Consider the following 14,500-nt stretch of genomic DNA (forward strand, 5'->3'; position numbering starts at 1 on the left):
TGCAGCTGTCCGTTTGTGTCTTGTTACCTGCTTTTCCCATCAGCCTTTCCGGTTAGCCATTTTAAATCGGGTTTTGGCCAAATTAATCGGGAAGCAGCCATTTTACGTGGCTACAGGTCTCCCCAGCCTTCACAGCAATGAGTTCCACAGATTCACTGTCCTCTGGCTGAAGAAATTCTTCCTCATCTCAGTTTCAAAGGATCTTCCCTTCAGTCTGAAGCTGTGCCCTCTGGTTCTAGTTTTTCCCACTCGTGGAAACATCCTCTCCACGTCCACTCTCTCTCGGCCTCTCAGTATTCTGTAAGTTTCAATAAGATCTCCCTCATCCTTCGAAACTCCCAACGAGTACAGACCCAGAAAAAGAAAGCAAATGCACATGGGATACAGGGTAATTTGATGAGGTGAATTGAAAATTGGCGTAGCTGTGATCCGGGGATGATGACAGACAACTGCTTCAGTGACTGGAAGCCAGTGACCGGTGGCGTACTACAGGGATCTGTGCTGGGCCCCCTATTATTCATCATTTATATAAACAACATGGATGACTATGTGGGGGGTAGGATCAGTTTTTGTGGATGACACAAAGCTTGGCCTGGTGGTTAACAGTGAGTTTGAGTGTCTTGGGTTACAGGAAAATACAGACGGGATGGTCAAATGGGCAGAAAAGTGGCAGATGGAATTTAACCCTGAAAAGTCTGAGGTGACACACTTTGGAAGGAGTAATTTGTCAAGGAAGCATTCAACTAATGGCATGACACTGGGAAGTTTGACAAATAAAGGGACCTTGGCGTGTTTGTCCATAGATCTCGGAAGGTAGAAGGGCAGGTTAATAGGGTGGTGAAAAAGGCATACGGGACACTTTATCAAATTGAGGCATAGATTACAAAAGCCGGGAGGTCATGTTGGGAGTTGTATTGAACTATTATGAGGCCACAGCTGGAGTACTGTGTGCAGTTCTGGTCGCCACATTATAGGAAGGATGTGATTGCACTGGAGGGGGTGCAGAGGCAATTCACCAGGATGTTGACTGGGATGGAACATTTAGGTTATGAAGAGAGGTTGGATAGGCATGGGTTGTGTTTGTGGGAGCAAAAGGCTGAGGGGCGACTTGATCGAGGTGTACGAGGGGCATGGACAGGGTGGATAGGGAGCAGTCGTTCCCTTAGTTGAAAGATCAGTCACAAGGAGACACCAGTTCAAGGTGAGGGGCAGGAGGTTTAGGGGGGAATTGAGGAAAAATGTTTTTACCCAGAGGGTGGTGACAATCTGGAATGCACTGCCTGGGAGGGTGGTAGAGGCGGGTTGCCTCACATCCTTTAAAAAGTACCTGGATGAAGACTGGCACGTCATAACATTCAAGGCTATGGGCCAAGTGCTGGCAAATGGGATTAGGTAGGTGGGTCAGGCTTTTCATGTGTCGATGCAAACTTGATGGACCGAAGGGCCTCTTATGCCTGTTGCTGATGATACAAAGTTCGGTGGCATCGTAGACAGCCTAGATGATAGCATAAAATTGTAAGGAGATATTGACAGACGAGGTGAATGGCAACACTGTAGCAATGTAAACAAGTGTGAGGTTATCTGCTTTGAACCAAAAAAGGATCGAACTGAGTACTTTCTAAATGGAAAGAGGTTAAGTACAGTGGGTGTCCAAAGAGACTTGGGGTTCATAGAATCTATGGTATGGAGACAGGTCCTTCGGCCCAAACTGGTCCATGCCAACCAAAAAGCCCACCTCAGCCAATCCCATTGGCCTGTATTTGGCCCAATATCCCTCTGAACCTTTCCTATCCATGTATCTGTCCAAATGCCTTTTCAATGTTGTCAATGTCACTGCCTCAACCATTTCCTCCGGCAGCTCATTCCACCTACGTACCATCCTCTGTGTAAAACCGTTGCTCCTTAGGTTCCCATTAATTCTTTCCCCTCTGAACATAAACCGATGCCCTCTAGTCCTCGATTCCCCAACCTTGAGAAAAGACTGAGCGTATTCACCCTGTCCACGCCTCTCATGATCTTACACACCTCGATAAGATCACCCCTCAGTCTCCTACGCTCCAAAGAAAAAGGTCCTGGCCTGTCCAATCTCTCCCTGTAACTCAGTCCCTTGAGTCCGGGCAACATCCTTGTAAATCTCTTCTGCACTCTCTCCAGTTTAATAACATCTTTCCTATGGCAAAGCAACCAAAACTGAACACAATACTCCAGGTGCGACCTCACCAACGTCCTGGACAACTGCAACATAACTTCCCAACTTCTATACTCAATGCCCTGACTGATGAAGTTCAGCATGCCACAAGCTCTGCCCTATCTACCTGTGACTCCACCTTTAGAGAACCGTGCACCGGAATTCCAAGGTCGCTCTGGTCCACGATACTCCCTAAGGTCCTACCATTCACTGTGAAAGTCCTACCTTGATTTGACTTTCCGAAATGCAACTCCTCGCACTGATGTGTATTGAGCTCCATTTGCCATTTCTCGGCCCACTTCCTCAGCTGATCAAGATCCAGCTGCAATTTCTGATAACCTTCCTCACTGTCGACAATACCACCTATTTTAGTGTCATCTGCTAACTTACTGATCAAGCCTTGTACATTCTCATCCAAATCGTTGATATAGATAACAATCAGCAATCTCCTAGTTACTAATCTCCTAGTTACTCCCCGACTTAGTTAATTACTCTAATGTCACGTTTCAGTTTTTTTCCCCCAGTCCAGATACCCAACAGGCAAGTTATTTATACTGACTGTTCCGAAGCTCTTCCTCCCCGGATTGGCACCAACCCCGCTCCCTGCAGACAAGGCCATGAATCCCCGAGGTAAGTTATTTATACTTGCCGTTCCTCCCCGGATCCGGGCCAACGCCTCTCCCTGCCGACTAGGCCGTGAATCATCATAGATTATCATAGAATTTACAGTGCAGAAGGAGGCCATTCGGCCCATCGAGTCTGCACCGGCTCTTGGAAAGAGCACCCTACCTAAGGTCAACACCGCCACCCTATCCCCATAACCCAGTAACCCCACCCAACACTAAGGGCAATTTTGGACACTAAGGGCAATTTATCATGGCCAATCCACCTAACCTGCACATCTTTGGACTGTGGGAGGAAACCGGAGCACCCGGAGGAAACCCACGCACACACGGGGAGGATGTGCAGACTCCGCACAGACAGTGAACCAATTCGAAATCGAACCTGGGACCCTGGAGCTGTGAAGCAATTGTTCTATCCACAATGCTACCGTGCTGCCCTGAATCCCTGAGGTAAGTTATTTATATTTACTGTTCCGAAGCTCCTCTCCCCGAGTTCACACCAACTCCACTCCCTGCGTTGGTGAGATTCACACCTGGGTGTCTGGAAAATCGTTAGGTCAGTAACTGTCCTGTAAGGTAATGAGTCATTTTGCTTCCCAATTGGCCGAGGAAGGCAGTGTGTCACAAGGATGGATGTGTTGACCGATTAATGGCTGGAGGATGGGGGGCAGGTCATGTGATCAAACCTCCAGGAATACATTTAATCAAAGTTGGCGAGGAGAGAATGTTGTGAATTTCTGTCCTAACTGACAGTGAGGTTTCTGTAAATTTACAGGATACTGGAAGTAGAGGTTTAACAGACGGGAAACGCAAACCAAACGTCACATCGCGATCTGACAGAGTCACTCGGTTCATCAGACCCTGAATATCAGCAGCATCTGGGTGTGGAAGGTAAAAGGTTTGTCTGTTCTGTCTGTGAGGGAAGATTTCAAGTCTCAGTGTAACTGGAAAAGCCCCAAGATTCACAAACCCTGGTTAGACCAAACCTGGAGAACTGTGTTCAGTTCTGGGCAACAAACCCGAGGAAGGATAGAATGGCCTCGGAGGGAGTGTAGCACAGATTTAGCTGAGTGATATCTGAACCCCCCCCCGGGGTTAAATTACAAAATTAGATTACACAAAGGATTCAGAGACATGTTGGCACAGAGAATGGCATTCGGCCCATTGAGTCCATGCTAGCTCTCTGGAGCAATCCAGTCAGTGCCATTCTCCTGATCTCTCCCTGTGTCCTCGCAGGTTTATTTCCCTCAGATGTCCATCCAATTTCCTTTTGAAATCAAATCATTCATTGTGTCTATTTTCAAACTCTCTCCAAGGCAGCAAGTTTCAGGCCATTGCCGCTCGCTGTGTAAAAACATATCTCATATCACCTCATATCTCCTGTACCTTTGACATACAAACTCAGAACAGGCCACTCGGCCCCTCGAGCCTGCTCCGCATTCAATAAGATTGCGGCTGATCTCATTCTAACGTTAACTCCACATTCCTGTCTACCCCTGATGACCTTTCACCTCCTTGCTCATCAAGAATCTATCCAGCTCTGCCTTAAAAATATTCAAGGATTCTGCTTCCACTGCCTTTTAAGGACGTGAGTTCCAAAGTCTTACAACCCTCAAGAGAATAAAAAATCCTCATCTCCATCTGAAATGGGTGACCCCTTATTTTGCAACAGTGATGTTCTCGATTCTCCCACAAGAGGAAACATCCTCTCCACATCCACCCTGTCAAAACCCCTCAGGATCTTATATTGTTCAATCCAGGTTTTACCCAAAACTTTAAATCTGTGTCCCGACTGCTTGTACGATCAGTGAATGGAAACAGAGTTTCTTTGTCCACCTGATGGAAATCTGGCATAATCTTGTGTCCCTGAATCAAATCTCCCCTCAACCTCCTTTGCTGGAACCATTCTGGTAAATCTCCTCTGCATCTTCTCCAAGAACCTTCACATTCAGATAGAGTTGCAGATAGCGAGGAGGACTGTCAGAAAATACAGCAAAATATAGATAGATTGGAGAGTTGGGAAGAGAAATGGCAGTTGGAGTTCAATCCAGGCAAATGCGAGGTGATGCATTTTGGAAGATCTAATTCAAGAGCGGACTATACGGTCAATGGAAGAGTCCTGGGGAAAATTGATGCACAGAGAGATCTGGGAGTTCAGGTTCATTGTACCCTGAAGGTGGCAATGCAGGTCGATAGAGTGGTCAAGAAGGCATACAACATGCTTGCCTTCATCGGACGCGGTATTGAGTACAAGAGTCAGCAGGTCATGTTACAGTTGTATAGGACTTTGGTTAGGCCACATTTGGAATACTGCGTGCAGTTCTGGTCGCCACATTACCAGAAGGGTGTGGATGTTTTAGAGAGGGTGCAGAGGGGGTTCACCAGGATGTTGTCTGGTATGGAGGATGCTAGCTATGAAGAAAGGTTGAGTAGATTAGGATTGTTTTCGTTGGAAAGATGGAGGTTGAGCGGGGACCTGATTGAGATCTACAAAATTATGAGAGGTATGGACAGGGTGGATAGCAACAAAATTTTTCAAGAGTGTGGGTGTCAATTACAAGGGGTCACGGTTTCAAGGTGAGAGGGGGAAAGTTTAAGGGAGATGTGCGTGGAAAGTTTTTTACGCAGAGGGTGGTGGGTGCCTGGAACGCTTTGCCAGCGGAGGTGGTAGAGGCGGTCACGATAGCATAATTTAAGATGCATCTAGACAGATATATGAACGGGCGGGGAACAGAGAGAAGTAGATCCTTGGAAAGAGACGACAGGTTTAGATAAAGGATCTGGATCGGCGCAGGCTGGGAGGGCCGAAGGGCCTGTTCCTGTGCTGTAATTTTTCTTTGTTCTTCCTGAAGAGTGGTGACCAGAGCTTCAGAAAGATTCATAGAATAGAATTAGAGCCATAGAATTCCTACAGTGCAGAAGGGGGCCATTCGGCCCATCGAGGCTGCACTGATTCTCTGAAAGGGCACCCTGCCTAGGCCCACACCCCTACCCTGTCCCTGTAACGCCATAGCCCCACCTAACCTGCACATCGCTGGACACTAAGGGGCAATTTATCAAGGCCAATCCACCTAATGTTCCCTTTTTTGGACTGTGGGAGGAAACCTGAGCACCGGGTGAGAAAGTGCAAACTCCACACACACAGTCACCAAGGTCGGAATTGAACCTGAGTCCCTGGCACTGTGAGGCAGCAGTGCTAACCACCGTGCCACCAGAAGCATAGTTTCAGTATCAATATTATTGTTTATGAAGCTGATGATTGAATTTGCTTTGCCAACTACTCCCTTGATATGCCTTGTAAATATACAAAATCCCTCTTCACCTCTTTCTCCCTCTTCCCGAAGAGGCCAGTTGGGTTTTTACAACAATCCAGCAGTTTTCATGGTCACTTTTTCCCAGTGCCGGCCCCACAAATGACCAGATTCGTTCAGCTCAATTTCACAACCTGCCTTTGTGTTTTTGTGGGTTCTCTCTCACTCCCTATTTTCTGTTTTCACAGGGTGTTCGAAGGGGAGGCTTCAAAGTCCAGATATGCAAACCAAATATCACACCAGGATCTGACAGAGTTTCCAATTTATCATATCCTGAACATCATCGTACTTTGAACATGGAAGGAAAAAGCATCGTTCACAGTGAGGAGAAACCGTACACGTGTTGTGTGTGTGGACGAGGATTCACTCGATCATCAGGCCTCACGAGACACAAATGCAGTCACACCGAGGAGAAACCATGGAAATGTGCGGACTGTGGGAAAGGATTCACTTCCCCATCCCATCTGGAAATTCATCGACGCAGTCACACTGGTGAGAGACCATTCACCTGCTCCAAGTGTGGGAAGGGATTCACTGAGTCATCTAATCTGTCCACACACCAGCGAGTTCACACTGGGGAGAGACCATTCACCTGCTCCAAGTGTGGGAAGGGATTCACTGAGTCATCTAATCTGTCCACACACCAGCGAGTTCACACTGGGGAGAGACCATTCACCTGCTCCAAGTGTGGGAAGGGATTCACTGAGTCATCTAATCTGTCCACACACCAGCGAGTTCACACTGGGGAGAGACCATTCACCTGCTCCAAGTGTGGGAAGGGATTCACTCTGTCATCCGCCCTGCGGAAACACCAGCGGGTTCACACTGGGGAGAGACCATTCACCTGCTCCAAGTGTGGGAAGGGATTCACTCAGTCATCCGTCCTGCTGAGTCACCAGCGAGTTCATACTGATGAGAGACCGTTTCAATGTCCAGACTGCGGGAAGTGCCACAAACGTTCTGGGGATCTGATGAGCCATCAACGTGTTCACACTGACGAGAAACCGTTTCGGTGCTCTCACTGCGGGACTGGGTTCAGACAATCATCTCACCTCACTGTACATAAGCGAATTCACACTGGGGAGAGGCCATTCGCCTGCTCCCAGTGTGGGAAGGAATTCACTCAGTTATCCACCCTGCAGAAACACCAGCGAGTTCACACTGATGAGAGACCGTTTCAATGTCCAGACTGCGGGAAGTGCTATAAAAGTTCTGGGGAACTGATGTGCCATCAACGTGTTCACACTGACGAGAGACCGTTTAGGTGCTCTCACTGCGGGACTGGGTTCAGACACTCATCTCAGCTCACTGTACATCAGCGAATTCACACTGGAGAGAGGCCATTCACCTGCACCAAGTGTGGGAAGGGATTCACTCAGTCATCTGACTTGCAGAAGCACCAGCGAATTCACACTGGGGAGAGGCCATTCGCCTGCTCCATGTGTGGGAAGGGATTCACTCAGTCATCTGACTTGCAGAAGCACCAGCGAGTTCACACTGGAGAGAGACCGTTCACCTGTTCAGAGTGTGGGAAGGGATTCAAAATGTCTTACAACCTACAGAAGCACCAGCGAGTTCACAGCGAGAGACCGTTCCAATGTCCAGACTGCGGGAGGTGCTATAAAAGTCCTGTGGAACTGATGCGCCATCAACGTGTTCACACTGACGAGAGACCGTTTAGATGCTCTCACTGCGGGACTGGGTTCAGACGATCATCTAACCTCACTGTACATCAGCGAATTCACACTGGGGAGAGACCGTTCACCTGCTCTGAGTGTGGGAAGGGATTCACCATTTCATACCACCTGCAGCAGCACCAACGAGGACACAAGTAACCACAGTGAATGGGTTTTGCTGTTACTCACATTCAGGACTGAACCATGTTCATTTGGATCTCTTTCTGCTGATAACAAACTTCAGCCCATTTACAGGGGCTAATATTCTGGCTAAAAGTCAAATACATTCGATTTGAGTTAAATCCGCAGTGTGTTGAAACTTTTTAATATCTCTGACACAGGTTAGTTCCTTTTGAAGTACTCTCACTCTCCCCTGTCTCTTCCATCCTCACCTCCAACAAGAAGTGTGAGGAGCTTGTGGAACTTCTTTGTGACTGAGATTGAGTAAATCCGATCAGCTGTCTCTGCTGCTTCCCTCCCTTCCACGAGCCCACCGGACCAAACTGTCTCTAAATGTCATCCTTTCCTGAGCCCTGAACCCACATCTTTCTCTAGTTTCTCTCCCCTCATGCCCTCTCAGAGCCCATCTTGTCCATGAGACCCAGCTCCTGCTCCATCGACCCTATTCCCACTCAGCTACTAATCAGCCAACTACCCTGTATCCACGGATATTGTCAACATTTCTCTCTCTTCAGTCACTGTCCCTCTGTCCTTCAAATCTGCCATCATCACCCCCTCCTCAATAAAACAAACCCTTGACCCTGCCATCCTTACAAATTACTGCCCCATCTTCAACCTCCGTCTCCTCTCCAAACTGTTTGAACATGTTGCCACCTCCCAAATCTTTGACCATCTTTCCCAGAACTCCAATGTTTGAACCCTTCAATCAGGTCTCTGCCCTGCCACAGTGAAATACAAGCGACAAACAGAATCTTACCCGGAGAGAAGACAGACAATCTGGGAGCTTGGATGCAAGGGCGGCACGGTAGCACAGTGCGTAGCACTGTTGTTTCACAGCGCCAGGAACCCGGGTTCGATTCCTGCTTGGGTCACTGTCTGTGCGGAGCCTGCACGTTCTCCCCGTGTCTGTGTGGCTTTCCTCCGGGTGCTCCGGTTTCCTCCCATACTCCAAAGATGTGCAGGTTAGGTGGATTGACTATGCTAAATTGCCCTTCGTGTCCAAAAGGTTAGGTGGGGTTACGGGGATAGGGTGGAGGTGTGGGCTTAAGTAGGATGCTCTTTCCAAGGGCTGGTACAGACTCAATGGGCCGAATGGCCTCCTTCTGCACTGTAAATTCTCTGATTCTATGAGGTGAGATTGTCCTTTCTGAGCTCCAGCCAGGTGATGTTAAACACTCAGGCGGGAAAGACAAAAATCTACAACGTGTTTAAAACAGCTGATTTATTTCACCAATATCTAGAATGTTAAACTCCAGTCCCTTAGAGGTTATTATCATCAGAAACAAACTCCAACTATCAGAGTAAAAACCTCAAAGTTCTGGTACAGATAGAGGCCATTTGGCCCATTGTGTGAGTGCTGGCTGAAGTGGAACTATTCGGCTTAATCCTATTTTGCAGATCTCAGTCGATTGCCCTGTATGTCCCAGTCCTTCAATTGGATATCCAAGACATTTATTTTAAAGTGATCCGGATTTCTGCTTCTAGGACCCTATGAGACAGCGAGTTCTGGACTCCCACCACTGAAATGATGACCTCCGAGAAGCCATAGCTTTGCCAAAAGAAGTATCCATTCTAAATGGTATTGCCATTACTCAAGACAACACTACAGAAGCACAAGGAAACACCCTTGCAGACAGAGTAGCGAAGGAAGCTGCCTCCCAGTGGGATTCTTCAGCAGAACCAAGACACATCTACAAATTGGGAGTGACCGATTTATTGCAAGATCTACTTGAAATGCAACATAACTCGGCACAAGAAGAGAAATGGTCATGGTTAGACTCAGGTATCCAGTTGTATGGTGATGATATTTGGAGACAAGTTCAGACTGATAAACCAGTTGCACCACAGGCACTGATGCCATTTTGCCATTTCTGGCCCAGGACAGATGATGGCTTGATTCCAGAAAAGTTGGTGTGGCAAAGGATTCAAAAAATATGCACAATTGGTATCAAACTGCTGTGTAACCTGTGAAAAGAACAACTTACGACCTATAACATCAATGCCTCAGCTAAAAGCTGCACCTGCAGTTCCATTCCTGAATATACAGGTCGATTACATCACCCTTCCTACATGTCAAAGATACACTGACTTCCTTGTAATAGTGGATAAGTTCTCTAGATGGGTAGAGGCTGCTCCAGCCAGGAGGGCTACAGCCACCCATACATCCAAAGTCCTATGCAAAGGCTATATTCCCAGATGGGGAGTACCAGCTAGATTGACTCAGACAATGGAACCCACTTTACAGTTGCTGTTTGCCAGGAGGTGTGCAGATTACTGAACATCGATTGGAATCTACACTGTCCTGATCATCCAGAATCATCAGGACAAGTGGAACGCATGAACCGGACTTTAAAAGAATGATTGTCCAGATACAACCAAGAATGCATGAATTGGATTCAAGCCCTGCCACTAGGTTTGTGCAGTATCAGAGCAACCCCAAATTAAGCCCATTTAAGGTCATCACTGGTAGACCCATGTCCCTGGCAGGAACTATTGACTTAAGAAAGACAGACTGTCATGTGATGAGTGATGCTTTACTTAGTTATTGTCAAAACTTAACAAATGCTTTCAGGCCTCGATGGCGTGGGGCGATCCTCCTGATGGGGCCACGACTTGGTGCCCGTCGAATCCGCTTACATAAAACAAATTCAGCACAAACCATTAGGAGCCAAGTGGGAAGGCCCCTACCAGATATTACTCTCAACCCAGTCAGCCGTGAAACTCCAAAGAAAGAAATCAAGGATTCACGCGTCATATGTGAAGCGCGCTTACCAAAATCAGAATCTGTAAAAATGTTTGCCATAATATAAATTTTCAGTTATGTGTTTGGCCCAGCAGGCCTTACCCAGGAGTTCAATGTTAACACGTTCCTTTACATGTCCTATACCTATGCCAGAGACTTTAACGTCTCTAATTGCTGGGTGTGTTCTTCTATCCCTACCAATTCCCAAACAGCTATCCCACTGCAGCCTGTTCCTTTTACTTTATCCCAAATGGAACAATGGTACATTTTCCAAAATCCCGACTCTTCCCTTCCCCAAAGTGGAGACACCAGAACCAAAGAAATGATAAACGATGAGGTTAAGAGATGGCGATCTGCAGGCCGCCCAGTAAATACTTTCAAGGGATGGTATCAACATGTCTCTGATCGGAAACAGAAACCAGCCCAAGTAACCTTCCCAACTGGTCATAATCATACTGGGACCATTTGTTTAATCGGCTATAATCATAGAGCATGGAATGTGGGATACAGTAAATGTGAATATTATTGGATGTGAGTGCCAGTACAGAGTGCACTCATGACACAAGGTAGTGGTCTCTGGACATGAAGGGAATCCCATCGACTTTAAAGGGATATCTAATAATCACACCGATGGGACAAATTGTACAGAATATTGATACCCACAAGTGGTTGCCCAATATTCTACCTACAATGGCACCTATTACAGTAATACTGAATACCCTTGGCTCCCGGTGAGCTGCAGAGGAGCGTGCTATTTATGATTCATTGTCCCCTTCATCCGCCATTCGTTTCCCTTTCCCTAGCCGATGCTATAAACGCAGACTCAAAACATGGACCTTTCATCCCACAGTTTGAGAAATATCAACTGACCACTATCATCACGAGGTCTAAACGCGAGATCACAGGGGCTGAGAAATTCTTTTCTGCTCTCATCCCTGCCTATGGCATCATCGTATTGACTAGAGAATACATTAAATTGGCCGCAGCCTTTGAGGAAATAGCCAATGACACTGCCCGAGCCCTCAGTAGCATTTCAGCCGAGATGCTAGCCAATCGAACTGTGGCTTTACAGAATCGGATGGCACTTGACTATGTGCTAGCCGAGAAAGGTGGCACCTGTGCCCTGATTGGTGCAGAGTGTTGCACCTACATCCCAGATAATTCGGAAGAAATCAACAGCTTGTCAGCACATATTCCAGAAGAAGCTGAGAAACTTTACCAACTCTCTGACACCCCTCTTTGGGGATGGCTCGCTGGATGGGTGGGCAGCACAGGAATTTCCATAATTCAGGGCTTCTCTAATTTTTCATTTTTGGGTTTGTCATTTAGGTAGTGATCTTGCCGATCAGATGCATTGCCCAATGTATGGCTACCCATAATGCCCCAACAATCAAAGTGGTTCATAGTTGTCCAACTGCACCACCAGCCCATGACATTGAACCAGGCTCCTACTATTGAACTGTCATTACTGCATTATTACCCAATTATTACTGCAATCATATAATTAACTTCCATTATTACTGAATTGTTATTGTACTATATAATCACTTTTTTGCATAAAATACGTCCAGAATGCTTGTAACGCTTGCAAAGCTTTGCCCGTTCCAGTGTTGATGGCTGTTCTCAAACAAGTGAACCATTAAAGAAAACGCAAATGAGTTCCTCCCTGCACTTAATTCTATCCTATCACATTTCTTCCCTAACTTCTATTCGTTATTTTGATTCATCTTATTAATCTTTAGAAGAATCAAAAGGGGGGACTGATAGAAATGGGCTTTCTAGTTACCTATAGATGATAACGGTAAAATAGTTAAATGAGAACTCAGTAAGCATATGAAGCATTATTTGAGTGCAACAATAGCTGGATACCCATTAAGGGTTAATCCAGATCATACACTTTAGTTTTCGTTCATTAAACCTAGATTTTAACATTTGCAAATTGCTTGAGACAAGCAAGGTCAGTGACGCCAACTAGCTAAAAGACCCCATTGTATGCTGCTGCTTTTCCAGCACGGACAGTCTCGTTTCCATGGTAATAGACAGTCTAAGGTCATAATGCCCTGAAGGCTGTTTTTTTTCTAATTAATGTTGAGATGCAGGTGTCAATAATTTGGAAAATTGGCAAGCGATGGAATGGGAGAATTCCGCCAACATACTCAAATACATATATCTCTTAAATTGATGGATAGACACTTTGGTCAAATTGATGAATTATAAATTAGTTAAAGCCAATCAGCAATAAAAAGAAGGCCAGACATTGAGATAACAATTCTCTTAAGAATCACTTACCGGAATGGAAAAGTGCTTCTGTTGCTCTGTTCGGTTTCTCTTCTTGCTCACTCCATCTATTTATGAAACCTTTGCTGCTCGCTTTGCTAATCAAAATTACCCAGTTATTTTATCTGGTGTATTATGATTTAAATGAAAACTCAACTTCTGTATTCGCTAAAGACAATTAATCTGACTAGCTCACTGCAGGGCTAGTTGTTGATTTTTTCTAAATTTTGTATTAAAAACAAGTGGCACAGCTGACAAATAAAGTTCAACTGGACTTTGCCAAAAAGCACAGACTTGACCTCTGTTATTTGGGAACTGAGAAGGGATAACACATATCCAGGGTTCCGAATAGACACAGAGATCCATTATGCCCCTTCCACTCCCAATCCGTTGCTAATTACTTTAAATCTAAACCCTTTGGTTATTGACCTATTAATGAAATAAATCCTTCTTGTCCATTCTATCCAGGGCCCCTCAGAATGTTAAACACCTCAGTTAATCTCTCCTCAGTGTTCTCTGTTCCACAGAAAACAACCTCGGCCTCTCCAATCTTTCCTCATTGTTAAAATTCTCCATTTGTGTCAACATCCTGGTCAATCTCCTCTGCATCCTCTCTGGTATGAACACATCCTTCCTGTAATGTGGTGACCAGAACTGTACTCAGTAATGCATCTGTGGTTTAACTAGTTATTTGGACAGCTCCAGTATAACCTCCCTGATCTTATAATAAAAACAGAAAATGCTGGAAATACTCAGCAGCTCTGGCAGCATCTGTGGAGAGAGGGGTTTCAGGTCTTTCCTCCAATAGAAATTGCTGGGAATATTCCCTGCTGTAGTACTCTATGTCCCCGTGAATAACAAAGTATCTCTCTGCCTTTACAATCATCGTATCTACCTCTCCTGTCACCTTCAGGGATCTGTGGACTTGCACTCTCATGCCCCTCTGTCCCTCAACACCTCACTATCATACCATTCATATTCCTTCCCTCGTGTTTGTCCTCCCCAAATGTATTTATTACCCCGCGCTTCTCTGGATTGACCTCAGTTTGCTACTTTTCTGGCCGGCTGATCAGTCTATTGATGTCTTCCTGCAGTCATTACAGCCTTGGTTCAAACATGCACAAAAGCGTTGAATGCCAGAGGTGAGGTGAGAGTGGCAGTCCTTGACATCAAGGCAGCATTTGACTGAGTATGGCATCAAGGACTCCCAGCTAATCTGGAGTCAATGGGAATCAGGGGAACACTCTCTGCCGGTTGGAGTCGTACCTGGCACAAAGGAAGATGGTTGTGATGGTTGGAGGCCAACCACGAGCTCCAGGACATCACTGCAGGTGTTCCTCAGGGTAGTGTCCTCGGCCCAACCATCTTCAGCTGCTTCATCAATGACCTGCCTTCATCATAAGATCAGAAGTGGGTATGTTTGCGGATGACTGCACAATATTCAGCACCATTTGCGACTCCTTCGATAATGAAGCAGCCCTTGCCCAAATGCAGAAAGACCT

The 14,500-nt window shown here is 46.2% G+C and overlaps 1 protein-coding gene across 3 annotated transcripts in view; it reads left to right on the top strand.

Annotated features, from left to right (window-relative positions):
- The window catches only part of LOC140421409 (uncharacterized), a 120,163-nt gene extending 106,879 nt beyond the window's left edge, over positions 1 to 13,284 (top strand). For 2 of the 3 annotated variants that reach the window (XM_072506073.1, XM_072506074.1), the window contains 2 exons: positions 3,587 to 3,702; positions 6,311 to 13,284. In XM_072506073.1, the coding sequence (XP_072362174.1) occupies positions 6,419 to 7,957 (1,539 nt within the window). In that variant the 5' untranslated portion in view covers positions 3,587 to 3,702; positions 6,311 to 6,418 and the 3' untranslated portion in view covers positions 7,958 to 13,284. Of the gene's footprint in view, positions 1 to 539; positions 3,262 to 3,586; positions 3,703 to 6,310 lie in introns of those variants that run through there. The other variant, XM_072506075.1, reaches the window with a different exon arrangement.
- Positions 13,285 to 14,500: the final 1,216 nt, after the last annotated feature.

The sequence above is a fragment of the Scyliorhinus torazame genome, chromosome 5, assembly GCF_047496885.1.
Source record: "Scyliorhinus torazame isolate Kashiwa2021f chromosome 5, sScyTor2.1, whole genome shotgun sequence".
Classification (NCBI taxonomy): Eukaryota; Metazoa; Chordata; class Chondrichthyes; order Carcharhiniformes; family Scyliorhinidae; genus Scyliorhinus; species Scyliorhinus torazame.